Genomic DNA, 26,310 nt, shown 5'->3' with positions numbered 1-26,310 from the left:
TCTCAAGTTAGAGAACAGAGATGCTGCATCATGCAAGCAGACAGAGAAGCTCTTCTTGGGATAATGAAGAAAGCAAACCATGAGCATTTCTAGAACACAATGGAGAGAAGCAGAACCTTCGCAGAAAGAAGTTAAACTTTGAGCTAGGTCATAGGCACAGACTAAGACTTATATGCAAAGAGTCATAAATAACATGATAGCAGAAAATATCTCAGTCAGTGGCACAGGAAAATGTAGGACACACGCAAGATCAGCAGATCTAGAAATCAATTCCAGAGCAAAGCAAAGAGAGTTTTCTTAAAATCTCTGGCTAAGAATTCCCTGTGGCACCTTCAAGGGGAGGAGACAGAGATTCTCATAAGACCTGCCTGGCTATGCAAAATGCTTTGTTGAAAATACTAATGCTTAAGTCTTCTCTTTGGTAAATTTAAAGAAGTTTTCATTTCAGGGCATGGGCTCAGTTATTATCGACAATTCCACTTTAATTGTATAATGCTTCAAGTTAAAATGCTCCTCTGGACACTTCAGTGTATGGCAACTTGGTGGATCTTAGCTTTTACAAATAAGATTCTGGCACCTAGATTAGATAGAACTATTAAGTTTCGGGCAGCTTATTCCTGATTACATGTGATGTTTGCATGTTCTTCATGGAGGCAGTTCCCAAGTGCTCATCTGAGGACTCTTACACCAGAATCACTTGGGTCTTAACTGAAAATATAGATTCCAGGGCCCCACTCCAAATCTTCTGGATCAGAATCTGGGGGTGGGAACCAAGACTCTACATTTTTAAGATGGTCTCCAGAATATTCTAAAGTGCGGCCACAGTTGAAAACTGTTTTTTGGAATATATGGTCTAATGGCTTTGGAAGGGGGAAAAAAAAGGAAGAACAGGTATCTATTCCTAAATTTTTCACAGCAAAACTTGAAGATACCCAAAAGTCTAATTCAGCAAAAATATTTCAAAGGAGACAACATAAAAATGTGATTAACACTCTTGTTCAGTTAAGGGAATCTAACATGCCAGTTGGTCTATGATCAAAATATCCCCCTTCCCACATATTCCCAAATTCCCTACACATTAAAAATACAAGTAAAAAAAGAAACATGCCTTAAAATTCACACCTACCTTCTGAGATGAGCAATCCATTTTGCTCATGGTGTCCACTCTAATAGAGGCTATTTTAAGAATGAATAAAGAGCTCTCAGCTTCTCCAGGGATGCTCCTCTCCTATCCAGTAGCTCTGAAATTTACACCTCCTTATAGCATAATGGGGATGACACCAACAATGGAACTTTGCAGAAGTTCTGAAAACTCCGTTCACAGGGCTCCCTCTCCGAAGTCATAGACTTCAGCTCCCTGAGGAGTTCCCTGGTAGAAGAGGAGAGAAAGGGAAGCTAGACAATGAAGGGGGAGCCTTGGGTTTTTGCTGGGCTTGTAGCTCCAGTTCCTGCTCTTCCTGAAATGGCCATTCTTCCTTTCCCTTGAGTGGCTCCTCTCTTGGAACTGTTCCAGAAACACAATGAGTTCACCGTAGAGGAAAAATTGAAGGAGAGTTACATATTAACACAGAGAAGAAGGAGAAATAACCCCTCCAAACAATACCCTGGCAGCCTGCATTCTTCTCCCTCCTCCTCCCTGGGCTGCTTTAACACTGGCAGTGCTTTACGCAGGCCCTGGGCACAGTAACCAGGCCTCAGCGTCGGTTGCTAAGAGAAGGAGGGGACTCTGCAGTGCCTACATACAAGACTGGGCTTGACCTAGCTCCACATCCTGGTGTCTCCCTTTGCTGGAGGCCCAGATGGACAGCAGGAAGTGTTGGTAACGGAAGGGAAGATGGGAGGGTGTTTAGCAATGTTCCAGGAACACGAAAGTGAGCGGCAATAAGAGACCATGCCTTTGGAGAGCTCTAAAAGCACATAGCATGGTGGTTAAGTCCTTGGGATCTACAGCTGGACAGGTCTGGCTTCAGATCCTGCTCTTCCCCTTAATTGGCTATGTGGCTTGAGCAAGTTGCTTAATCTAAGTGTCCTTTTTGTCTGTAAAATAGCAATCATGTGAGTACCTACTTCATAGCATTGCTTTGAAGGTTTAATGAGATAATGCTTATAGAGCAATTTGCACACAGTAGAAGGATGACCAACTTATCCCGGTTTTCCTGGGACTTTCCCAGTTTTAACACTGTAAGTCCTGCATCCTGGGAATCCTCTCAGTCCTGGTAAACTGGGATAGTTTGGTCATCTGACCCAGTGGGCACTCTATAAATTTTGTGGCTAACATTGATATTATAATAAACACAGAATATTCAAGGTACATGTTACATGGTCACTTTGAAAGTTCTCTCAAAACCAAGTTAGGCTTATTGAACTCTTTTTGGGTGTCATGCTTGCATGTCTATTTTTTCACTCAACTTTCCCCAGTACTCCATGATGTTCCATTTTAAGGACGAGGAAATGCAAACTGAAATGCATACAACCTTCCCAAGTTGATGCAACTCATTCATAAGTAGGGCTGATACAATTAGAAGCCTGTCCTGATGACTCCGAGTCCACTGCTCTGTCCATAAAGTACCTGTCCAGAACACAAATATTTCTGAGATCCTATAAAAAGAATTGCATACCACCAAGGACTTCCATTTCCCCCTTTTCTCACTCCTTCCTCAAAGTTGGGCTCTCCATACTTTCAAAATAACCCCAAGCTTTCTCATCTTGTATTTGTGCTCTCTACTATAAAGTCTATATACAGTTTCAAATAGTGTTTGGAATAAATGAGCCAGTAGAAGGGTTTGGGACTTTGGTTTAGACAGACATGGGGTTATTACCAGGCCACCTATGCTGGGTGTGAAACCTCATGTCCCACAAATAACAGCAACTGTAATCCAATCAAGTAAAGAATTAGAGTGGGCCTAGTATGGTGCTAATGAACACTGTGACCTTGTGTCTGAATAGGAGACATGCTTCCATCTGAAATTTAGTGTGCTTTAAGTCTACCTGTGTTTGAAAACAAAACAATAACAATAGGCTTCCATTTATTGAGTATATACTATCTGCTGGGACTGGTGCTAAGTACTTAACGAACGTCATCTCTCTGAATCTTCTCAACAACCCAGAAGATAAATATAATTATCCCAAGTTTTATGATTGAGAAAACTTACACACTAAACTAACTAACCTGCTCATAGTTACTCAGCTAGGTCAGAGGCAAAGTTGGAACTTTAACCTGATTATGGAATCTGTTATATGGCTTTAACAAAAAACCTACATGTAGTCTGAGAAAAGGTGAAAAATAAATATAATGCCTGCCAAAGAGAATGAAAGCGCCACCCCCTGCCCCAGGCCACCTCATCTGCACTAGAATTGTTTGCTGTCTAACTTAACTTTCTGTTCAATGATTCCTAAGAGAGGACATGGGCCTCAAGTTCCTCAATCCTCTCAACTCTGAGTGTATAGGTTTGCCAGATAAAACAGGCTGTGCAGTTAAATTGGAATTTCAGGTAAATAATTTTTTCAAATGAAAGATTTTTTTGGTATAAGTATGTCCCATTCATTATTTGGGACATACTTGTACTAAAAAGTTATCTGTTATTTACATGAAATTCCAGTTTACCTGAGTGTCCTGTGTTTTTATTTGCTAAATCTGGCAATGTAGGGAAGAGGGATCAGCTGGGTTCCAGGTTGTCCCTATCTCTGTGGTATTAACACTTTAGGGTCTCAATCTGTTGCTGGGAAATTTCCACACACTTCTATTCAAAGCCCAGTGCTCCTGGCAGATCTTTACTGAGGCCTAAAATAGTTGCTTAATGAGAACAGGTCTTAGTCAACTGTGGCTGCTATAACAAAGTACCATAGACTGGGTGGCTTGCAGACAGCAGACATTTTGTTCTTACCATTCTGGAGGCTGGAAGTTTGCAATCAGGGTGTTCAGCATGGTTGGTTTCGAGTGAGGGCCCTCTCCCAGGTTGCAGACAGCCAACTTCTCACTGTATCCGCACATGGTGGAAAGAGGGCAACAGAACTCTCTGGGGTCCCTTTTATAAGGGCACTAATCCCATTTGTGAAGTCACCACCTTCATGACCTAAATCACTTCCTATATGACCACATCCTAATTCTATCACATTGGGGGTTACGTTTTCAACATATGAATTTGGGGGGAACACAAACATTCAGCCCATTGCAGCAAGGAATTATGGAAAGGCATGGGAGAGGCTGCATGTGGATTTATTTTACCAATCTATTGACTGTTCATTGAGTGCCAAGTCCTGCTGTGGAGAGATGCTAGGATCACAGCCATGTGGGAATACATGATGTGGTGGAGGAGGCACAACACAAGGACAAGCAAAACCTGCCTAGCCCCACAAAAATGCCAGAGGGGGGAGGAATTAGAAGATTCACAGAGGCACCCCTAGATGGCACCCTTAAACAAAAATCCCAGTGGAAGCCCCAACTCAGCTTTCCAAAGCAGCCTCTATCCAAGGAATGACGCTGGCAGTGCTTCATTCTAAGAGGAAAAAATAAAACACCTTTTCTGGATGAAAAGAGCTTTCATCATATTGCAGCTGAACAAAGTGCACGAAGCTAGTCAAGGTTGCCTAAAACTTAATAATTTAGGGACACTTTTCTGTCGGTGATCTCCGATCCCCACCATCAGCTCGTCTTTTCAGCTGTTGTGGAGGAGTTAGAGCAGGCTCCTTTCGTTTATTATAATCATCACCCCCAAGCTTATTTCTCTGTCCATCAGCCCGGTTATTTCTAGAAATATTAGGAAGTAGAAGTAATAATACCATCAAATATTTTTGAGCCCCTACTATCTGTCTAATAGGTGCTAAGTTCTTTATAGCCATTACTTCACCAGTCCTCAGTACAACCCTGTAACTGCTTCTCTCTGTATCTAAAGAGCTGTTCTCCAGGTTGCTATGGCCACAGGCACAGAGGAGAAGTAGGCCAGGGCAGCTCCCTCCCTGGAAAGGGCCTGAGACCTGTGCAGTAACAGACCAACGCTCGAGCCTCTCTCTCTCCCCATTTTACACATGAGGCCATGCACAGAGAGGTTACTCTGTCACACAGTAAGAGTCAGACCTGGGACCACAGCTCAAGACTGACCCCAGCCCATGGTCTTCACCAGTTTGCTCTATGGCAGTGGTTTTCATGGGGGATGATTATGCCTCCTGAAACATTTGGCAATGTTTAGAGACATTTTTGGTTGTCACAACGGGGTGTGGGGTGGGGTTTATTAATGGCATCTAATGGGTAGAGGTCAGGATGCTGCTAAAATCTTACAATGCACAGGAAAACCCAGAAACACAGAATTATTCCGTCCTAAATGTCAACAGCGCTGCTATTGAGAAGCCTCGCTATGGTCTGGATTTGGGGCCAGGAAACATGGGTTCCTTCTCTGACCTGGATCCTTACAAACTGAAGGATTTGGGTTTATCTCGTCTCTCACGCTCTCGACTTTTTCATCTATAACATGGAGATACTAATCTAATCCCCCTCTAAGGATCTCACGGGCTCATGACACTTGCATTTGAGGAGTCATGGTTACCACTTCCAGTCAGGGTGGTGGTACCTCATCACTGTGTGTCTTGAACTCCAGGGGTGCTTTCGGAGAGGCTGGTTTTGGGTATTCAGGAGAGGAAGTCCTAAGACCTTTCAAAAACTCATTCTCAGCTGCCAGTCCACCTGTCTCCGAGGTGGCCCGAACGCTCTCACTCTAAACCTCTCGGGGCTTGTCCAGGAGGCTCCAAGAGTCTGTGGGAGCGAGCGGCCCTTTGGAGAATCCATGGCGCGGCGGCTTGCTGAGCGCAATGCTTGAGGCCGCTGGCGGGAAGAGCCGGGGCGGGGCCGCGGGCGGAGCCTGGGGAGGGGCGGAGCCGAGCGGAACCCTGGGAGGAGCCTGGGGGGAGTCGGGACGGAGCCGAGCGCAGCACGGAGCAGGGGGCGGAGGAAGCTGCTCCGGCTCCCGCCCTGGCCGCGCCTTTCTTCCTCCTCTTGCTCCTCCTCCTGCCTCCTTTGCTCCGCCTGGAGACGCGGTGGGTGCAGCGCGGCCGCTACGACCAGGTGAGAGCTCTAGGCTGGGGGGTTCGGGGTGCCCCGGCTGGCTAGGCCCCCTCGCCAGGCGGGAAAGTGAAGGAGCGCTGGGGCGGCGGCTTGGGAGCACAGTGGGGGCCCACGGCTGCAGCCCTCAACCCCGGGGTTAGTGATGGGGATGGAGGGCGGAAATCATGCTTTTGAGTCACGGGGATGCGGCCGGGCGCGGACGAGGAGGCAGGATTCATCCCCATCCCCAAATGCACACTCATTCCCCCACCCCTCAGCACACACTACACTAGATTCGGTGAAAGGGTAGCTAGCTCCAGCCCACCTCGAGACCGTGCCCCTTCTGGGGAAACCTGGCTGGGAAGACGTCGTGTCAAACCTCCTCCCTAGGATTATTGAAAAATGGGCGCCCTCCTCTCCAGCCAGTCCTTTTCTACCGAGGTCCCCTTCCCCGTCACTGCAAAGATGAGAGCTGCAAGTACCAAAGGCGGATTCTTCTCCCCAAATTAATGACAAGGTACTCGACTCTCCCCAGGGTTCCCATTTCTCTCAGCCTCTGCCCCTCTTGGGCGCGGAGCTCCCTCTCCACCTGCGTCACACCCCCTCCCTCCTCCCCTTGCATCCCCCGGCCTTTGAAGCCTGAAAGACCGGGCGCAGATGGGGAGGGGGCGGACGGAGTAGGCCCCGCGGTTCCCTTCCCCCAGCCGGAGATGCGGCCCCTCCCCCTCCCAGCCGGAACGTTCGGGGCAGCCGTTTGCCCGGTAGGCGCGGGGGTGCGTGAGCTGGAGGTTTACTTGGAGCCTCGGAAGGCGAGGAGCGGGTTGGCTGGAGTGGACTTGGCTCGGCCCCCAGGCGCGGAGGAGGCGGGGACCCCTAGGCTGCGCGGAGTCTGCGCCTTCCCTCCCGCCTTCGCGCCTCCGGAGACTGCTCCGTGCCGGGGAGTCCCCTCCGAGGAGTAAGTGAGTGACTAGGGGGTCTTGGGCATTGGCAGCCAGGTAGACGCATTTGACGGCTGTGGCCGGTGGCATTCTCCCCACGCTCGCCCCGGGCCGACTCCCCAAACCGGTCTGGGTGGCACTTGGTTTTCCCAGGCCAGAGGAGACCTGTGAGGGAAACTGGGCTTGTTTCTGCCGGCTGTTGACATGAGATTAAGAGAACTGAGTGCTGGCAACGTCCCAAGTTCAGTGTCTATGCCCGCTGCAACTTTAAAGACAGAATGTGGAGTGTGTTTCCTGTTTTACAAAAGGGAAGTAGCAGAGAGAGGATCTCCAGCTAGGGCGATTAAAATGTGCTTTAATTAGCATACTAGTCCCTGTAGGTCTTAGTAGATAAATCCCTCCTTGTCCCCACCAACTCACGTGTTTAGCATGTGGGATATTCAATATGGTAAATAGATGTGAGGATTTCTCAGTTAATTTTGGCCTCTGTGGCAATCTTTGAAGCATTTGTACTGGAGATCAGAAGGTTAATTGTAAGGGAGAAATGGAAAGAATAGCTCTGTGTCCAGCCTGACAGTTGTTCTGGAAAATATTAAATAAGAAAGGTGTATTTTTTTATTTGAAAACTCAACAAGGGTTAAAAAATATGTCTAATTTAGCAAATTGTCTTTATTAAAAATAAATAAAAATTATGTGTGATTGAGACAGTCCTGGACATTCCAGGCTGTTTAGTCACAGTATAATTGTGGCAAGATCTGCCCCTGAGGTGGGGCTTTTGTTAGGGGAAAGGGACTGACCCACAAGTAAATAGAGAATGATTTATGGCATAACATAGTTGGAAGCCAACCTGTCCAGTAATAAAGAAGAGAAATCGGCCAAGGTCACTATTGTAGGAGAAGGGCTTTGTAGGGGGGGAAAAAGGCAATGAGACTTGAAATAGTGTATTTAGCTTTCTTGCTTTCTGTATGTTCTTTTTAGCATTTTGTCAGGCTAAAAAATGAATATAAACTCTCAGGTAATACTGTTAACATTTTGTTATATGTCCTTCTAGATCTTTTGCTATGCAGTATATATTAACATATAAATACATGTGTGTATGTAACAAAATAGAGTATTTTATAATCTTTTTTTTAAAAAACCGTGGACATCTTTTCATGTCACTAAATAAATATCCACACCATCATTTATTTTAATGACGAATTTATCATTATTTAACCAATTTCCTCCTAAATGGAAATGATAGCTGCTAACTGTCCTCCTAATGGACAATTTCCTTCCATTGTTTTGCTAGTCATTATATATTATCAACAGGGATGCAATGCACATCCTTTGGTACATTTTGAGACCTGTTTGTTTATTTCTTTTGTGTTCCTGGAAAATAACTTGCTGGATTAAAGTGTGTGCAATTTGAAGTTTTGATAAATACTGCCAAGTTACCCTCAATCTGCATGCCCACCACCAATGTGTGAGGATAGTACAAGCTCTTGTTGAATTAACTGAATGGAGACCTTACTAACGGTTTTTGTTTCCTCCAGTGACAGCAAACAACAGGGAGACATGAGAAGTTGGACCACATGCTGCACTGGAGAACTTAGTGGTAGAAGAATTAATCCCCAAAGAGATTGAAGTGAGTTTCAGGATGACAAAAGAGGAACCCCCGAGTACCACAAGGGACTTGCAGGAGCTGCAGAAGAAGCTGTCTTTGCTGATAGAGTCCTTCCAGAATAACTCAAAGGTCAGTTTCCAATCACTATGTATAGTAGAAAATCCCCAAATAACACTAGCATAACCAAGATAGAAAGTTATTTCTTTCTCAAATGGAAAAGATCGGGATGTAAGTCAGGAATTTTTCTAGCTCACCACCCTGCCATGTCTAAGTTGTGACCTTCAAATTCATTGTCCAACATGACTGCAAGAGCACCAGCCATTGTATCCATATTCCAGGCAATAGGATAGGAGGAGAGGGTGCAAGAGAGATTTGTAAGCCACTTCCTAATTAAGGAGACTTCCTGGAAGTCACACATAATACTTCCAATTATATCTCATAGGACAAAATTTAGTCAGATTACCATGCCTAGTAGCAAATGCAATTCTTAGGCTGTATAAAGAACAGTCTGTGCCACAGATATCATTTGTTTTGTATCGTTTTTAAATTTGTCTTATCTGTTACCCTGAAAATGAGGGGCCAAATCCTGTGTTGAGATTCAAGTCCAGTATTCCTCTAGAAATCCAGTGTCCAACAGAGATAGGATCTGAGCCACCTATGTAATTTAAAATTTTCTAGACATTTTCATGTCTTTGAAAAGTGAAAAGAAACAGGTGAAATTAATTTTAGTAATGTATTTTATTTAATGTAATATATCCAAAATATTATCATTTCACATTTAATCATTATAAAAAATTATTAATGAAATTATTAATGAAAAAAGTTCTTACCTTTCTTTTTGTACTAACTCTTTGAAATCTAGTGTGTATTTTACACTTTCAGCATATTTCAGTTTGAGTTAGTTGCTTTTCAGGTATTCAGTAGTCACTCAGTGGCAAAGGGACTTGAGATAGTATTTCCACTTTCTTGCATATTTGTCTTTATTGCTTTCTTTTATGTACCTTTCAGCATTTTGTCAGGGGAAAAAGCTTTCAGAGGTGGTACTATTAACATTTTGTTGTATGTCATTCTCGACTTTTTAAAAATGCAGTATACCCATCAAAATACATATATATATGTAACAAAATGAAGTATTTTGTGATCTGTTTTTGTATCGTGTAGCACACTTACACTAAGGGCTACTTGAGGAGATACTTCTTTGTGGTCTGGAGCAATATATTCCACGGAGATCTTTTCTGGACTTACTCCAGAATGTATCTGGCACTCTTTATGGATTTATCAAGTTATTTTTAAACTAGACAAGCAGCTTTCTAAGTCAGCTGACTGAAACTCTTCTTTAAAAGTTAGCTCAGTAAGCAGGGTCCTCATGCCTCTTCCACATTTATAGTTGGTTCTCATTGTTCGTGGTAGTTATAGTCTATAAAGTCACTGCAGATGCTGAATTAGCAAATACTGAGCCATTGCTCCTAGAGGAAATACGGGATTCTGTTGGTTCAAGCCTCTGGTCACAACATTTCATCAACTGATAAGTATATACCCTTGTTCTATGTACATTTCTGTTTAAAGACATTTTATTTAATGTACGTGAGTGGTCATTAACATTGAGTTCAGGACCCACAATACTGTGACTCATGACTTGCACAAAGCTTATCCAACACATGTATTTTCTCCATGAGGCACATCATAGCCTTCTTGTGCCTAGAAACAGTAGACAACGCTTAGGCACTACACTTGCGAACCGTTTGAAACAGTGAAATCACAGATCAAAAGCACAAAAATGTGAAAATGTGACACTAAATAGACCACAATAAGGACGCTTGTTTAAAGAGCTGAAATAAGAGGGCAGAGTGTCACCTTGCTTGACCTCAGCTGGGAACGATGCACCTGTCAGGTGACTCAATTTTTCACTGCCGTGTGTCCACTAGTGACCTTGAAAGGGCTGTAAGTATCGAATTTGAGGTTACAAATACATTTTGGTAAGTAGGCAGATTCCAAATATGGAATCTGCAAATTATAAGGATCGGCATTGTATTTATTGAGCACTGACTATATGCCAAGCACTGCGCTAGGCATTCGGCACGTCTTCACTTAGTTAAAAGTCACGTCCACCTTCTGGAGTAGGCATTTCACAGCAGATGAACTCAACCTTTTGGAACTTTCTTCAATCCTTCATGTCAGATCCTCAGCCTTGTTGGTCGGGATAGGTTTGGGCCTGATAACTACCAGGCCAGCTGACTCCCAGAACGATTGGAAAAATTATTGGTTATCTACATCCCGATGTTCTCTAGACAGTCCTGAGGTAGGATCATTTCTTCTAAATTTTTTTATTGTATCAATTTATTAACAAATATTGGTTGTATCAACAACTCAGTAGAGTGATATTGGAGGAAAAAGGAGAGCAAATCCCCTATAAACCCATCACTGCCAAATCCAGTGGTGGTGATTATTATGATGATTATCATGCCCTTTTGGTGTGTCAGTTCTACATACTGGTGGTTGTAATCTTGGCAGATATAGTTCTGTATTTTTATTTTTGCTTGATATTTCATCCTGCTGTTTTTCCATATTGAAACATAGGTCTTCAGAACAATTGCTTTCCCTTGTAGTACATCAGCAAAGTACATCAGATCGACATAACATAATTTAGATAGCCATCCCCTTGTCTCTGGGTAATTTAGATGATTTCTTCCCCCCAAGTAATTTTTACCCTTTCTTTGGACGGGAATAAGCCCTTTGAACTCCAGATGAGAATAGAGGGCTTCCAGATGGAGTATGTGTGAGACAGCTCCATCATCTTGAGGGAGCCTCTGGATTGCACAGTCAAATTTTAATTGTCTCACTTTTAAACTGAGAAACCTGCTCAAAATAGTTTTAGCAAATAAGCAAATCAACAGGTGGGATCTGCCAGGACTTTTGGGGAATGTAAGGTGATCTTAGAAACCAAGGGCAAGAAGTGAAGCTGGGCTGAGCCTCAGAAGAAATTAGAACCAGGGTCTGGCAGGTCACTGGGGTCAGAGGTAACTCTCAGTGCCCTTTCTTGGGCCATGCAGCTTCTTATCTTAGCTTTTCTTGTGTATCTGCTTCATCCTCCTCTCTCTGCATCCAGGCTCCCTTGGCTTTTCCATTCATGGAGGCAAATGGGGTTGTCCAGGCTGGCACCATGAACTCCCCATGTCACCCAGCTGAAGCCCTCCAAGGGACCTGGTCTGGGCATCTCAGTGCCCAATTCCTGGGAGCAAGAATCTGGTTGGCCCAATCACCTGTGGCCAAGGAGGTGGCAGTTGGGCTGGGGTATTTCATTTCATTGATATAAACATGACTTTAGGGGCCTGCCCTGCCTTGGGATGGGGCCGTTTTCAGGGAAGAGGAGGAGAGGTGGAAGATGAGCTGGGCTGATAACCACAAATGGTGTGTCCTTAAGTGGAAAATTTGTGACAAAATAGTTTTGCTCCCATGCTTAGGTTTCCTGCCACAAAGGCCATTTTTAAATAAGCTCTTGGGCACCAATATACTAACCCTGAATTGCATGCCAGTGGGCACCCAGGGACAGTAATCTGGGAAAAACCATCACACAGCACCTTTGACTTGTCATCACCAGTGGTTTTAAATGGTCCTGACACCCCTCACCTTTCTCCCATCTGGTAGCAAGAGGCAGTGAATTGCTGAGTGTCTTTTGCATTCTGACACCAGAGAATTTGCCTGGCTCCTGAATAGTCCGTTGGAGACTTTGTGTCCTCCAATACTGGCCACATTGCCTCTACTTTGGAACCTCCCGTGCCTGGGAGTGTATTAAAAAATAAACCACCTTTGTCTGACCTTGGGCAAGTCACTTAGGCTCATTGAATTTCCATCTCCTCTTTTCTAAAATAAGCACTGCCAGGCTCATAGGTTTGTTGTGAGGGTTATCTGAGATGCTGTTTGAGAAGGCTTCTGCACAGAGCCTGGCACATAATGGTGCCAGTCTGTCCCAGCCTGGCCTTCCTGGGCCCTTCAGTGCAGCATGGTGCCTATAAAGTCTGGGTTGGGTAACCTCTGTCTGCCCCAGGGTAGCAACGGAAAATTGCAGTGCATATTGCTGAATAATAAGCTCTCCCACTTTCCATCTTCCCATTGTATCCCCCTCTGTTGCCATGAGAATGAAAAGTTAATTGCTATGTTCTAAGCCCCTGGGTTTAAATAACGTTAAGTTGTTCTTCATTATCTACCTTGAAGCATCGTAGGGAGAAATAAATGAAATACATGGAAAAGGCTTAAAACAGTGCCTGGCACCTAAGTGTTTAATGAATGTTCTCTGTTATTGTTGAGTGTGGCTGGAACGTGTCCTCCCCTCCAGTGACAGACTGGCCTGAGCCCAGCCATGCTTCTTGGGAGAAGAATCCTAAAATGATCTCTTGGCATATCTGAATGACTTTCTATTTCGTGGTCATAGAGCCCAGACTCAGAAAAGGCTACGAAAAAACTGGATTAGAGCACATCTCAATTCAGATGCCACATTTCCATAGGAAATACTTGATCTCTATTCAGATTTCATAAAATTTATAGTGGAACAAAACAGACTCACCTATCCAACCTATCTGAAACACACTTAAAAATTTTCCAGTGACTGAGTCACATATCGGCTTTAAAACTTAAATTAAATTCAGGTGGAAATCCAGGCCGTCAGTCACAGGAGCAGCATTTCCGATGCTGAATGGCCACAGGTGGCTGCTGTGCTGGACAGCCCAAGTGTGAGCCTGGTGTCCCCGTCTCCCAGCCCCATTGGCTCCTCCCACTGCGCAGACCTCCCCTCGCTGGCACGACAGACTCACTGCGCACTGCCACCCCCCTGCCTGGACAGCCCATCTGCTCTTCCCCACCGTGGGTCCTGGGCCCCTTGGATTGTAAAGATCAGAGAGAACAGTTCGGTCTGTCAGGTGATGCGGGGGCCATCCACTAAGAATGTGTGTGGATTAGAACTGGAAAGCGCTCGCCACTCTGTGTGTTGACTCCCACCATGCCTCCGCCTCTCTCTTCCCTTCAGCTGCCTCAGGAGGATCGCATTGGGCTCTGATAACAGAGTGTCTGAGCTGGGCAGCCCCGGCTTATAAGTGATTCCTAGTACAGTCACCTCTGGCTGGAGAAGCTGAATAGCAAGGTCTTTGGTGGCTTTTGTCAGAATGAGGTGGCAGGAGGCGGGGTGGCTAGTGGACATTAATGCCATTCCGTAGCTTGGCAAGAAGTGCAATTTGCTATGCCTTGCGAGTTCTCTTTAGGAGGCGACGCCGAAGCCCCAAGACAGATGGCTGTGGCTTCTTAGAACGGCCTTTTCTATGTAAGTGGGGTGAGCCTTACACTTTGGTTGCCGTCAGCATGAACTACAAAACCCTCCTGCCTTCCAACTTGCCCTGAAATTACCACCATTTGAGTCACTTGGGTGAACTACTGTTTCTAGGAGACACATGTATTTTGAGGACTTGAATTATGTCTTCATTTCAGCTGCTGGTCTGCAAGACCCTAAGGAATGAGACGCAGGAAGGACTAATTATGATGGAGGAAGGTTCTGGAATGATGGAACTTTTCAAGAGAGCAGGGCCTAGAATGCCAGTACTAAGGAGAGAAAAGGCCTGGGGCCTAAGAAGGAGAGAGAAGGAGAGGGGGAAGCCCATTTTTGTGGGGTTGACTCAGGCCAGCTCTGCCATGGAGTCAGATCCAAAATTCCTTTTGACTAGTGAAGGAAGGTGATGTATTTATTAACTCAGCATAAGCTTGCAGTAGTTATCAGGCTGTGGCCAACTATGGTAGCCAGGTTGATGACATGAAAGCATTTTTACCTCATGAAGTGGCAGCCATTGCAAGCGTACGACATTTTGAGTCAAAGACTCAGCTTTGAATGCCTAGAATTTGCCACTTGGAAGGTGTGCCTCTAGGCAATCATTCAGTGCATTGCTTCTCAAACTTGAACGCGCGTGTACAACACACCTGGGATCTTTTTGAAAAAGCAGAATCTGATTCCGCAAGACTAGGGCGGGGCCTGAGATCCTGCATTTTTAACAAGATCCTAGGTTATGCCAAGTAGCCAGGACTTAACCTCTTTGTGCCTCAGTGGCTTCAGCTATGGGAACCTCAGCTGCAAAGCAGGAGGCAAACTGTACATGTGTTATATCAACGCACACGTGCTGGAGAGGTCTTCTGAAAGGGCGTGTGTTTAGCAGGAGAGCCATGCCTGGGTCTTTCCTCCTTTCACAAGACTCGACCTTGGGTAGGGCCCTCAAACTCGCCACCTGTCCACAGCTGCCTCGAGTTCTTGCCTGGGTGACTCATGTCTTGGGAGAAGTCTTGTTGCAGTGACTTTTTACGTAAGAGTCTTCAACTTTATGACCTCTAGTTATACTTCCCACAGTTTGGGCACATCCATTCAACCTGGGATTCAGACATGGCACTTAATCCTGGCTCTTTGTCCTTTGCCCACAGGTGATTGCCTTTCTGAAGTCTCCAGTGGGCCAGTACTTGGACAGGCATCCTTTTCTGGCCCTCACCTTGCTGGTGTTCGTTGCCGTGTCGGCCGTTCCTGTTGGGTTCTTCCTGCTCCTCGTGGTGCTTACCTTCCTGGTGGCTCTTGTGGGGGTCCTGTTACTGGAAGGTAGCCTGCTCACTTATTCGCCCCCTTGGAAAATGACTCCGTCGGGAGAACAATATCTTTGGGCATCTGCCATTGTTGTCAGAGTTTCCTGTTCTTCTCAAAATCACATCAAACAAGGCAGCTTGTTAGAATAGTTAAAACAAGGACTCTGGAGTCTGCGTTAGAATTCCACGTCCACCACTGTGATTTTGAACAAATTATTTTCCCTCTTTGAGGCTCAGATTTTTCATATGTAAAATGGAGATATAAGAGCACTATCTCGAAGGGTTGTGGGGATTGAAACTTATGCTTCTGTAGAGTCCTTAGTGCAGTACCTGGCACAGAGTAGCCTCTCAACGAAAGCTAACTAGCATTATTATTAGAGAGACCATTCATTCCACAGCGAGTTACTGAGCACTATTGCATAACAGGTGCCTTGCTAGGTGCTGGAACCCACCTTCTCTACCTTTTTTCCTGACGTCCCACCACCAACTGTCAACTTCTCCCTGTGTTACTAAGTTAAAATTACTGGGAAAGCAAATCTGATTGGCCCAGTTTGCCTTTTCAAATCAGATCACACCCCACAGGATAGTGGCGAAAGAGATGGTTTCCAGTGGGTTGGGTGATCACTTCTGGTCCATTCCTTAGATTCCCAGAGCTAAGAGCACCGGGCTTGTTTCCCTGCCCAGGGGACTGGACAGTTTACACTTGAAGAAGAAAATGGGTGTAGTAAGTAGATGAACTAAATACAGCCTGGCAGAGCATTTGCTCAGTAAATATGGATGGATAGATGGGCAAGTGAATGAATATAGGTAGAGGAATGATGAATGAGTACCATAACAAAAGACATTTGGAGAGAAAGAAGGGAGCAGCAGACAGGACTTTAAAGATGTATAACAACTTTGTTTTGGGGTAGACAGGGAAGGGCTTTTGGACAGGGGAACAGCATGTGCAAAGCCTTTAGAGCAGTGGTTCTTGAACTTGAGTATGTATAAATCTTCCTTTTTGAAAATGCAGACTTTCAGGCCTCATCCATTGAGTGTTATTTTAGTAGGTCTGGAGTGGGTTTAGAAATCTGAATTTTTAACAAGCTTCCCGGATGCATCTGATTCTGATGCAAGGTGGTCGAAGGAAGGCCACACTTTGAAAAACACTGACCTAGGATTTTGTAAATGCGTATGAAAAGGCAGCACATCCATGTGTGTTCTTTGCCTTCCTGCTTTTTCAGGGTCCATCCCTGAAACCGTCACTGTGGCTGTAGGGATGGAGGCCTGGGCTATTTGACCACTCCCGAAGCAGGTGGAAGGATGCTTGCTATACAACCTGTGCCATGTCACTCGTTCCTCATGTTCTTTCCCTTGTACCTTTTGTTCTTTTTCTCCCACAGACCCCATGTTATGAAAAATAGATTTTCCTTGTGTTTATTATATGATAATTTATTAATATTTCCATTTAAAAGTATCCAATTGTAGATCAAAATGACTAATGAGATCTTGTGATTAAAGTGTAATAGTTGTCAGGCTGGGTTGTGAAGGATATCATCAAAAGCTATATTTAGATTTTACTTTCTTTAACCTGCATAGCCTTTATACCTGTAGCTTGAGATACTCCTGCCTTGGCTGACTCCTCCTGGGGGATTGCACTGGGAGTCCATCTCTGACCTTGAGGATGAGGGGCTCTCAAACTCAAATGCCTAGAGGCAAGACAAAATGAGCAAAGTGGCACAAGTGTAATGCAATTTGAGAATGTTGGGGACAGAAGGGGGATGGGAAGGCCAGCTGCTTGTTACCATGCCGTGATGCCCACTCAGGTGGCCAGATCACCTCCTTTTTTTAAGCGATGCCAGAAATCTAGATTTTTTTTTAATGGGAAATCTCCTCACTTTAAAAAATATGAGTGACCTGTCATTGTTTTAAACACACTTTCAACCTCTTTTAGACGAATGCTTCTCCTAACCATGTTCTCCTCCTAGGCCTGGTCATCTCTGTGGGTGGCCTCTCACTGCTCTGCGTCCTCTGTGGCTTGGGCTTCGTGTCAGTCACCGTGTCAGGGATCCTCATGGTGTCCTACATGGTGGTCTCCAGCCTTATCAACTACTGGTTTTCTCCCAGGTAAATACATGTCAGTGGAATAATTTAATCTTTGCCATTTAGAGGGATTTTCGCAAATGAAACCCTAACCCCAGTGTATGTCCGGAAGCAAAATCATAAGAGATGGGTGTTTCTCATAGCTCCTCATTTACATCAGATGTAAAATGTGAATTTGCAATGGAGTTTCAAACAAAAGCTACGGCTTCCATCTTCCATGATGCACATAACTTACCTCATTGTCACAGCAGCTCTATGAGGTAGTTATTATTGATTCCTTTAAAAAGATGCCCATTTAATTTACAAAAGTCAAATTAAGGTGTTTTTTGAGGGGTGAGGTGGGGAGGAAAGGAGAGCAATGGAAGAAGAATGACCTGCCATTCTATTTATCGTGCCTCCCCAGAGTGGTATGGGAGCTGTGAATCTTCTGTCCCCAAAGCCTGCCTTGGTCCCCTCTGCTCTTCAGAGTGTGAGTTTCTCACCAGCTGAGTGTGGGTCTTGTGTTTGAATACATAGATTTTGTTCCTACAATATGGCTCCTAAATGCCAGCTGCTTCATTTGGGGCCTCGACTGCAGGAACAGTGATCTTTTTAAATGTTGGAGGGAAAGCCAGCTGTGTTGACATTACTGGGAGACAGTGTGTGTGTCTATAATGTACCATCCTCCTAAGGGATTTTCAAAGGTGTGTTGTTTTTTTTTTTATGCTTGATTTTTGTCCTATGTGTTGATTTTGGAATCTAAGTCCCAAGTCCATTGTACTTCATTTAAGCACTTGCTAAAGTGATGGTTGTGGCTATTGAGCACTTGCTCTGTGCCAAGGCCTTTGTAAATACTCTGCAGGCCTTGTCTCATGTAAGCTTCACAACTAGCCCCATTCTGTGATAAGGAAAATGAAGCCAAGTCCCCAAACTGAGAGTAGCACAGAAAGGACTTAAATCCAGGTCAGTTATTTCCAAAGCCCTCCCAACCAAGATACGGAGTGACCCTCTAAAATAGGGGTCAGCAAACAATTTCTGGAAAGGGCCAGATAGTAAATATTTTACGCTTTGCCAGGCCATACGGTCCCTGCTGCAACTAATCAACTCTGCCCCTGTAGCACGAAAGCAGTATAGGCAGTAAGCAAATGAATGGGGATGGCTGTGTTCCAGTAAAATTAATTTACAAGAACAGGCAGCTGTCTAGATTTGGCCCCAGGACCATCCATGGTTTGCCAACGCTTGCTCTAGAAGAACCTATGTCCTGACTTTTGTTTTTCTGCAAAATAACCCTTGAAATTCTTACCAAAATGTTACCCTGTTGTTAAATATTTATATGTTGAACAGTAAAGGGTGAAGTGGCTATAATTTAAAATTGCTCTCACAGAGTGGTTCTCGCAGGACTGCGTAATTGGTATCCCTGCAGTCACAAGCAGCTTTTCATGAATTGTTTTGATCACTCTCAGTCTTAAAGGAGATAAAAAGAGAAATAATGGCCCATGTGGCTTATTCAAGGTGATGCTTTCCAGCCAAAATCCCTCCCTGCCTCTGAACCCTGCCGTAATAGGATTAAATTCTTAAAAATCATACATAGGAAGTAGCAAAATCTGAGTGCCTATTTCTCAATGAAGAGATTGAAAAAGATACCCAGGATTTGTTCTTAATCTCCTTTTCCTCCCTAGTCCTCCCACCCAATTGTTTTCACCTGGGCAGAGATTATCAAGCTTTTTGTTCTCAGGATTCATGTTGCCTGCTTAAGAATTATCAAGGTGTCCAAAGAGTTTTTGTTTATGTGGGTTGAATGTATTGTTAATTACTCTATTAGAAATTATAACAGAAAATGTAAACAAATATTTATTCATTTAACAGGAACAATATTACCTGTTGATATAAACACATATTGGCTATTTGACCACTCCCGAAGCAGGTGGAAGGATGCTTGCTATACAACCTGTGCCATGTCACTCGTTCCTCATGTTCTTTCCCTTGTACCTTTTGTTCTTTTTCTCCCACAGACCCCATGTTATGAAAAATAGATTTTCCTTGTGTTTATTATATGATAATTTATTAATATTTCCATTTAAAAGTATCCAATTGTAGATCAAAATGACTAATGAGATCTTGTGATTAAAGTGTAATAGTTGTCAGGCTGGGTTGTGAAGGATATCATCAAAAACTATATTTAGATTTTACTTTCTTTAACCTGCATAGCCTTTATACCTGTAGCTTGAGATACTCCTGCCTTGGCTGACTCCTCCTGGGGGATTGCATTGGGAGTCCATCTCTGACCTTGAGGATGAGGGGCTCTCAAACTCAAATGCCTAGAGGCAAGACAAAATGAGCAAAGTGGCACAAGTGTAATGCAATTTGAGAATGTTGGGGACAGAAGGGGGATGGGAAGGCCAGCTGCTTGTTACCATGCCGTGATGCCCACTCAGGTGGCCAGATCACCTCCTTTTTTTAAGCGATGCCAGAAATCTAGATTTTTTTTTTAATGGGAAATCTCCTCACTTTAAAAAATATGAGTGACCTGTCATTGTTTTAAACACACTTTCAACCTCTTTTAGACGAATGCTTCTCCTAACCATGTTCTCCTCCTAGGCCTGGTCATCTCTGTGGGTGGCCTGTCACTGCTCTGCGTCCTCTGTGGCTTGGGCTTCGTGTCAGTCACCGTGTCAGGGATCCTCATGGTGTCCTACATGGTGGTCTCCAGCCTTATCAACTACTGGTTTTCTCCCAGGTAAATACATGTCAGTGGAATAATTTAATCTTTGCCATTTAGAGGGATTTTCGCAAATGAAACCCTAACCCCAGTGTATGTCCGGAAGCAAAATCATAAGAGATGGGTGTTTCTCATAGCTCCTCATTTACATCAGATGTAAAATGTGAATTTGCAATGGAGTTTCAAACAAAAGCTACGGCTTCCATCTTCCATGATGCACATAACTTACCTCATTGTCACAGCAGCTCTATGAGGTAGTTATTATTGATTCCTTTAAAAAGATGCCCATTTAATTTACAAAAGTCAAATTAAGGTGTTTTTTGAGGGGTGAGGTGGGGAGGAAAGGAGAGCAATGGAAGAAGAATGACCTGCCATTCTATTTATCGTGCCTCCCCAGAGTGGTATGGGAGCTGTGAATCTTCTGTCCCCAAAGCCTGCCTTGGTCCCCTCTGCTCTTCAGAGTGTGAGTTTCTCACCAGCTGAGTGTGGGTCTTGTGTTTGAATACATAGATTTTGTTCCTACAATATGGCTCCTAAATGCCAGCTGCTTCATTTGGGGCCTCGACTGCAGGAACAGTGATCTTTTTAAATGCTGAAGGGAAAGCCAGCTGTGTTGACATTACTGGGAGACAGTGTGTGTGTCTATAATGTACCATCCTCCTAAGGGATTTTCAAAGGTGTGTTTTTTTTTTTTTTATGCTTGATTTTTGTCCTATGTGTTGATTTTGGAATCTAAGTCCCAAGTCCATTGTACTTCATTTAAGCACTTGCTAAAGTGATGGTTGTGGCTATTGAGCACTTGCTCTGTGCCAAGGCCTCTGTAAATACTCTGCAGGCCTTGTCTCATGTAAGCTTCACAACTAGCCCCATTCTGTGATAAGGAAAATGAAGCCAAGTCCCCAAACTGAGAGTAGCACAGAAAGGACTTAAATCCAGGTCAGTTATTTCCAAAGCCCTCCCAACCAAGATACGGAGTGACCCTCTAAAATAGGGGTCAGCAAACAATTTCTGGAAAGGGCCAGATAGTAAATATTTTACGCTTTGCCAGGCCATACGGTCCCTGCTGCAACTAATCAACTCTGCCCCTGTAGCACGAAAGCAGTATAGGCAGTAAGCAAATGAATGGGGATGGCTGTGTTCCAGTAAAATTAATTTACAAGAACAGGCAGCTGTCTAGATTTGGCCCCAGGACCATCCATGGTTTGCCAACGCTTGCTCTAGAAGAACCTATGTCCTGACTTTTGTTTTTCTGCAAAATAACCCTTGAAATTCTTACCAAAATGTTACCCTGTTGTTAAATATTTATATGTTGAACAGTAAAGGGTGAAGTGGCTATAATTTAAAATTGCTCTCACAGAGTGGTTCTCGCAGGACTGCGTAATTGGTATCCCTGCAGTCACAAGCAGCTTTTCATGAATTGTTTTGATCACTCTCAGTCTTAAAGGAGATAAAAAGAGAAATAATGGCCCATGTGGCTTATTCAAGGTGATGCTTTCCAGCCAAAATCCCTCCCTGCCTCTGAACCCTGCCGTAATAGGATTAAATTCTTAAAAATCATACATAGGAAGTAGCAAAATCTGAGTGCCTATTTCTCAATGAAGAGATTGAAAAAGATACCCAGGATTTGTTCTTAATCTCCTTTTCCTCCCTAGTCCTCCCACCCAATTGTTTTCACCTGGGCAGAGATTATCAAGCTTTTTGTTCTCAGGATTCATGTTGCCTGCTTAAGAATTATCAAGGTGTCCAAAGAGTTTTTGTTTATGTGGGTTGAATGTATTGTTAATTACTCTATTAGAAATTATAACAGAAAATGTAAACAAATATTTATTCATTTAACAGGAACAATATTACCTGTTGATATAAACACATATTTAAATAGATAAATATATAAAATAATACAAATACTTTAATGAAAAGTAAATATATTTTCCAAAACCGAATGAAATTCACAAATGGCATTGTTTATGTCTTATAAATCTCTTTAGTGTCTGCCATCATAGAAGTCAACTGGATTCTTACTTGCGTGTCTGTGTTCGTCCTGTTGTGATATGTTGTTCTGATTGAAGTATATGAAGAAGACCCAGCCTCACAAATGTGCAGTTGGGGCTGGATGCAGTGGCTCACGCCTGTAATCCTAGCACTCTCGAAGGCAGAGGTGGGAGGATCGCTTGAGCTCAGGAGTTTGAGACCAGCCTGAGCAAGAGCGAGACCCCGTCTCTACTAAAAGTAGAAAAATTAGCTGGGCGTGGTGGTGTGTACTGATAGTTTCAGCCACTTGGGAGGCTGAGGCAGGAGGATCACTTCAACCCAGGAGTTTGACGTTGCTGTGAGCTATGATGACGCCACTGCACTCTACCCGGGGCAAGAGTGAGACTCTGTCTCCAAAAAGAAAAAAACAAAAACAAAACAAAAAAACAAAATGTGCAGTTGGGAAAGGGAGGAAAAGCTTTTTCAAATGATCGTGGATATTCTTCTATGATAGTACACAAAAACTCCATTAAGCGGCAGTTTCTTAAATGATAGTTGAAATTTTTGTCCTCTATCATATTAAAATCTGCTGGTCTGTCTTGCACTTTTAAATGTATCTTTATGATGCATGATTTTGTAACTTCATGCATTGGTCATTTGGAGAATATTGGTTTATTGAGTCATGCAGATCTTCCAAATATACTGTGAAAAACTGCACTGTTCCCTTGTGAGAGAAGGTGAATGAAAAAGACGTATAATGTATTAGGTTATTATGAACATAATTGTCATCTGAGACCCCCTGCATCAGTGAATTCTTTAAAACTGAAGGAAAAGATAACTCCCTCCTTACTTGATCCAAAGCATGGGGTTTGGGGGGGAGAGGAAATATCCGATTTATCTCATGATTTAATGGGATTTTGATCCTAAAACATAAAAGATAACACAGCTAAAATGTTTTTAAAAGAAAAGAAAAAAGATGTCCCTACTTATGCAAATCAGTGAAACAGTCTTTTGATGGAATACATTGCACCTGCCTCCTATGTAGATAAACTAGCCTCTGAGGAGGAAGGACCATGCTGCTTTGTTATATAGGGACAGCAAGAGCTCCTAGGGCCTGCAGCTGGGGAGAAGTGGGGAGCCAGGGCAGCCTGTTTATATTTGTGGAGCCCCCCAAGTTACCCCACAGCACACTCAGTCTCCCAAAGCAGCCAGAGCATGCCTAGCCTCCTCACAGCTTAAGAAAAGGAAAAGTTTCTTTCTTGGTTTGTCGTTATCAGGTAGGAATGCTTTAGGTGGCAAATGATGGAAAAAACCAAAGCAGATCCCAGCTGAAACAAACAGGGATTTATTTATATCGCTTAACAAAAAGCTGGAGACAGCCCAGGGCTGGTGCAGCTGCTCTGTGGTATCAGCAACATACCAGGCAGCTTCTACCTTTCTGCATTGTCCATTGGTTTGCTGCCTCATGGCCACAAGATAGCTGCCGCAGTTCTGGGAACACGAGCTACATGCAAGGCAGGATGAAAGAAAAAGATGAGTGTTCACCAAGTAAGTCTGACCCTTTTTATCAAGGAAGTGAAAATCTCTCTCAGGACCTCTCCCTGTTCTCCCCTGGCAGACGTCATTGGCTACAACTTTGTTGGGTGGCCACTCTAAGCTGGGAGTGTTCAGCTTTCTCATCTTCTGTAGCGTAAACTCCCAAGGAGAAGGGCGTTGGGGATGTGTGCTGGTCAGCCAAACTCCGGTGTATGCTCTGGTTTTCCATAGTGGGGTGTCAGGGCTACTTGAAATTCAAAGATAATCCATAGATCCAATTAAGTTAATATTAGTAGCACCACCCCCACCCCTCTGAAACCTACAGTCAGAAGGACCGCAAAAGACAAACCATTTCTCTTCCTTTCCCCCCTCACTCCTTTCCATTGAAGGTGTCAAAAAAACTAATTGGAATCAGAAGATATAGGTGTGAATCCCAGCTCTGCCATTTTTTAGCTGTGTGATCTTGAACAGGCTGCTTAACTTCTCTGATCTCAGTTTGTTTCCACTGGTAAAACAGAGCTGCTCCTTGCTCTGCCTTTCTCACTGAATTGTTGTGCAGACATAGGCAGTTGGGGAAAACACAATATCCAAATTAGAAGAGGGGAAAGTGGTCATAACTCAACCCATAACCTAGTCATTTTAACCTCCTGTGCCCTAAGTTTCTGCTGCTGTAAAATGGATACAGCTCCAAGTCTGGTGTGGTTGATTGCAAGAAGCAGCTAAAAATAATCTAGCAGAGACTGTCACATATTCAGCTATGCACACTCTCCATGTTGCTCTTTAAAAGAGGCCCTAGAACTAACCGTTTTTTCTTGTTACCAAACAGACCACTGATGCAGCAAAACCCCAGTGGTGAATGTCAGCTGGCTATGAAGTCCACAGACTTTGAGGGGCTCTACCAGGAATGACCAGCTGAACATCTTTTCAAGCATCGCTGGAAAGCTGTTGAATCATACTTGCCCCTTGGCATTATGACTCAGAGAAGGGGGTTGGGTAGCCAAGCACTCCCTGGATGTTTCCACTAGCTTTTTCACTGTTTATAGGATCCTGCAGTAGCCCATTTGGGGATCATGTTGGTCTTGTGTTGGTTCTGTCAGCTGACCCACCCTCATGGGGCGAATCAGCAAAGAAATGCATTGGCTCAGCAGCTGGCCCTGCCTCACATACCCACTCCCCAGGTGTGGCGACGTGACCTTGGCAGGGTCCTGGGCCTCTAGAGCTCTGCCCCGTGACCCAAAGGCCCAGCTGGGTGCAAAAGTGTATTGTTTTTAGTGTTTTGTTTTTAGAAATGAGGAAAGATGTTTATTTTTTCACTTATTTGAAACAAGTGAAAAAATCTAAAACAGAATAAGCTCTTCTGTCTTACTGGCTTTTTAACAGAAAGAACAGTGGCATTTGGGAATAATGGCCTCTCAAAGTTGGAAAATAGAGTCTAAGTGTAACTTTGTGGCCAAGAGTCTTTTGGAAAAAACGTAGAGGTATAGTTTCCACTGTTACTGTTGAGTACGGTTTAGTGCTTTTAATATTTGCACCTGATACTTTTGTATTGTTTTAAAGAATTTGTCCTGTTAAGCTATTTCTTAAAAAAAAACAAAACAGTAAAGGACTACAGAGTAAAAACAAAACATCCTATGGGATTTCCCAGTGGAATTCTTCAGTGGTTTATTTGCGGTGGCATTTTATTAAATATTTGGGTGGGCTTTTTTCCTTTATTCTTTCTCCCCACCCCCCCGCTTCCCTCCCCTCCCCTAATACATCAGACCTGCTTATTTTTTCTCTGTCAGTTTCATGACAGACCCTGAGTAATATGACTTTTTTAGTTGCTAGTGATAGATATTCAATTCAAAGTTGCTTTAAAAAAAGGGTCATGGTGGTGGTGATAGGAGGGATTATTTTAACTCAACCAAAAAGCCAAGGGGTGGGTAGATCTTCAGGTACTACTAGATCCAGGGGCTCAGGTGGTGTTATTAGGCATCTCTTAGTTTGTTTTTTTTTTTTTTTGTTGGTGTGAGCTGCTTTATCAGGCAGGCCTGCCCCACGTGGGGATCCCAGCAGCCCTAGTTAGCACTCTGAACTAGCCAAGAAAGCTGCTCTTTCCAACGATACATATGGGTATTCTGGGGTTAGCTCTGATTGGACAGATTTGGGTCATGTGAGAAACCCTGAACCAATCACAGTGGCCAGAAGGATGGAATATGCTGACCAGGCAGGGCTGGGACATGTGTCCATTCAGGACCCCCGGAGGGGAGAGGTCAGCCCGTTGGATTCCACCTGATGGGGGATGCTGGGGTGCAGAGAGATGGGAGCAGCCTCCCAAAGGAGTGTCAGAAGAAAATGAAATGTTTGCTGGACAATAACAAATGCTGCTACTTGCCACAGTGGGGCTCAAAGGCCTTAGTTTGGTACTGAAACTCTTCTGCATCCCATGACATTCACCATACTGACACTAAGGGTGGATTCATCTCCATTATAGAACAAGAACTGCCTAGTCCTACCAATACCATGGGGGTATTAATATTAAGAATTACTGTTTATTGAATGTATCTTTCCTTCATGCAAGTGTCCGATATTATCTATGTATGCTATCTCCCAGCTATCTACCCAGCTGGGTTCTGCAGCTTCGATAATGAAGAGTAGGTAAGTCCCTGGTCTCCCTCCTGAAGTTTTCTTTTTAATACAGGAGTCACTTAAGAGTATTATTAATAGTTATCTGTTGCTGTGTAACAATTTGCCACCAACTATCAGCTTAAAAGAGCAAGCATTTATTGTCTCACATTTTCTGCATGTTAGGGGTCCAGGCACGGCTTGACTGAATCCTTTGCAAGACTGTGATCACAGCGTTGCT

The 26,310-nt window shown here is 43.9% G+C and overlaps 2 protein-coding genes across 3 annotated transcripts in view; one reads left to right on the top strand and one right to left on the bottom strand.

The window, feature by feature from the left end:
* The window catches only part of DNAH3 (dynein, axonemal, heavy chain 3), a 135,781-nt gene extending 134,625 nt beyond the window's left edge, over nt 1-1,156 (bottom strand). Inside the window, exon 1 of the mRNA XM_012644945.1 lies at nt 1,127-1,156. Within this exon, the coding sequence (XP_012500399.1) occupies nt 1,127-1,156 (30 nt within the window). The remainder of the gene's footprint in view (nt 1-1,126) is intronic.
* A 4,878-nt stretch (nt 1,157-6,034) lies between these two features.
* On the top strand, nt 6,035-24,752 carry TMEM159 (transmembrane protein 159). Of its 2 annotated transcripts, none has more exons than XM_012644958.1 (5): nt 6,035-6,055; nt 8,508-8,707; nt 15,029-15,197; nt 19,841-19,979; nt 24,292-24,752. In XM_012644958.1, the coding sequence occupies exons 2-5, from the start codon at nt 8,612-8,614 to the stop codon at nt 24,371-24,373; spliced, it is 486 nt and encodes a 161-aa protein (XP_012500412.1). In that variant the 5' UTR covers nt 6,035-6,055; nt 8,508-8,611; the 3' UTR covers nt 24,374-24,752. The 2 variants fall into 2 exon arrangements, with proteins under 2 accessions (XP_012500412.1, XP_012500411.1); XM_012644957.1 differs by lacking the exon at nt 6,035-6,055 and adding an exon at nt 6,509-6,551.
* The last annotated feature ends 1,558 nt before the right edge of the window (nt 24,753-26,310 follow it).

This window comes from Propithecus coquereli, unplaced genomic scaffold (assembly GCF_000956105.1).
Source record: "Propithecus coquereli isolate 6110/MARCELLA unplaced genomic scaffold, Pcoq_1.0 Scaffold223, whole genome shotgun sequence".
NCBI lineage: Eukaryota > Metazoa > Chordata > Mammalia > Primates > Indriidae > Propithecus > Propithecus coquereli.
The sequence above is the reverse complement of the archived record's forward strand: the minus strand, read 5'-3'. Positions and strand labels throughout refer to the sequence as shown.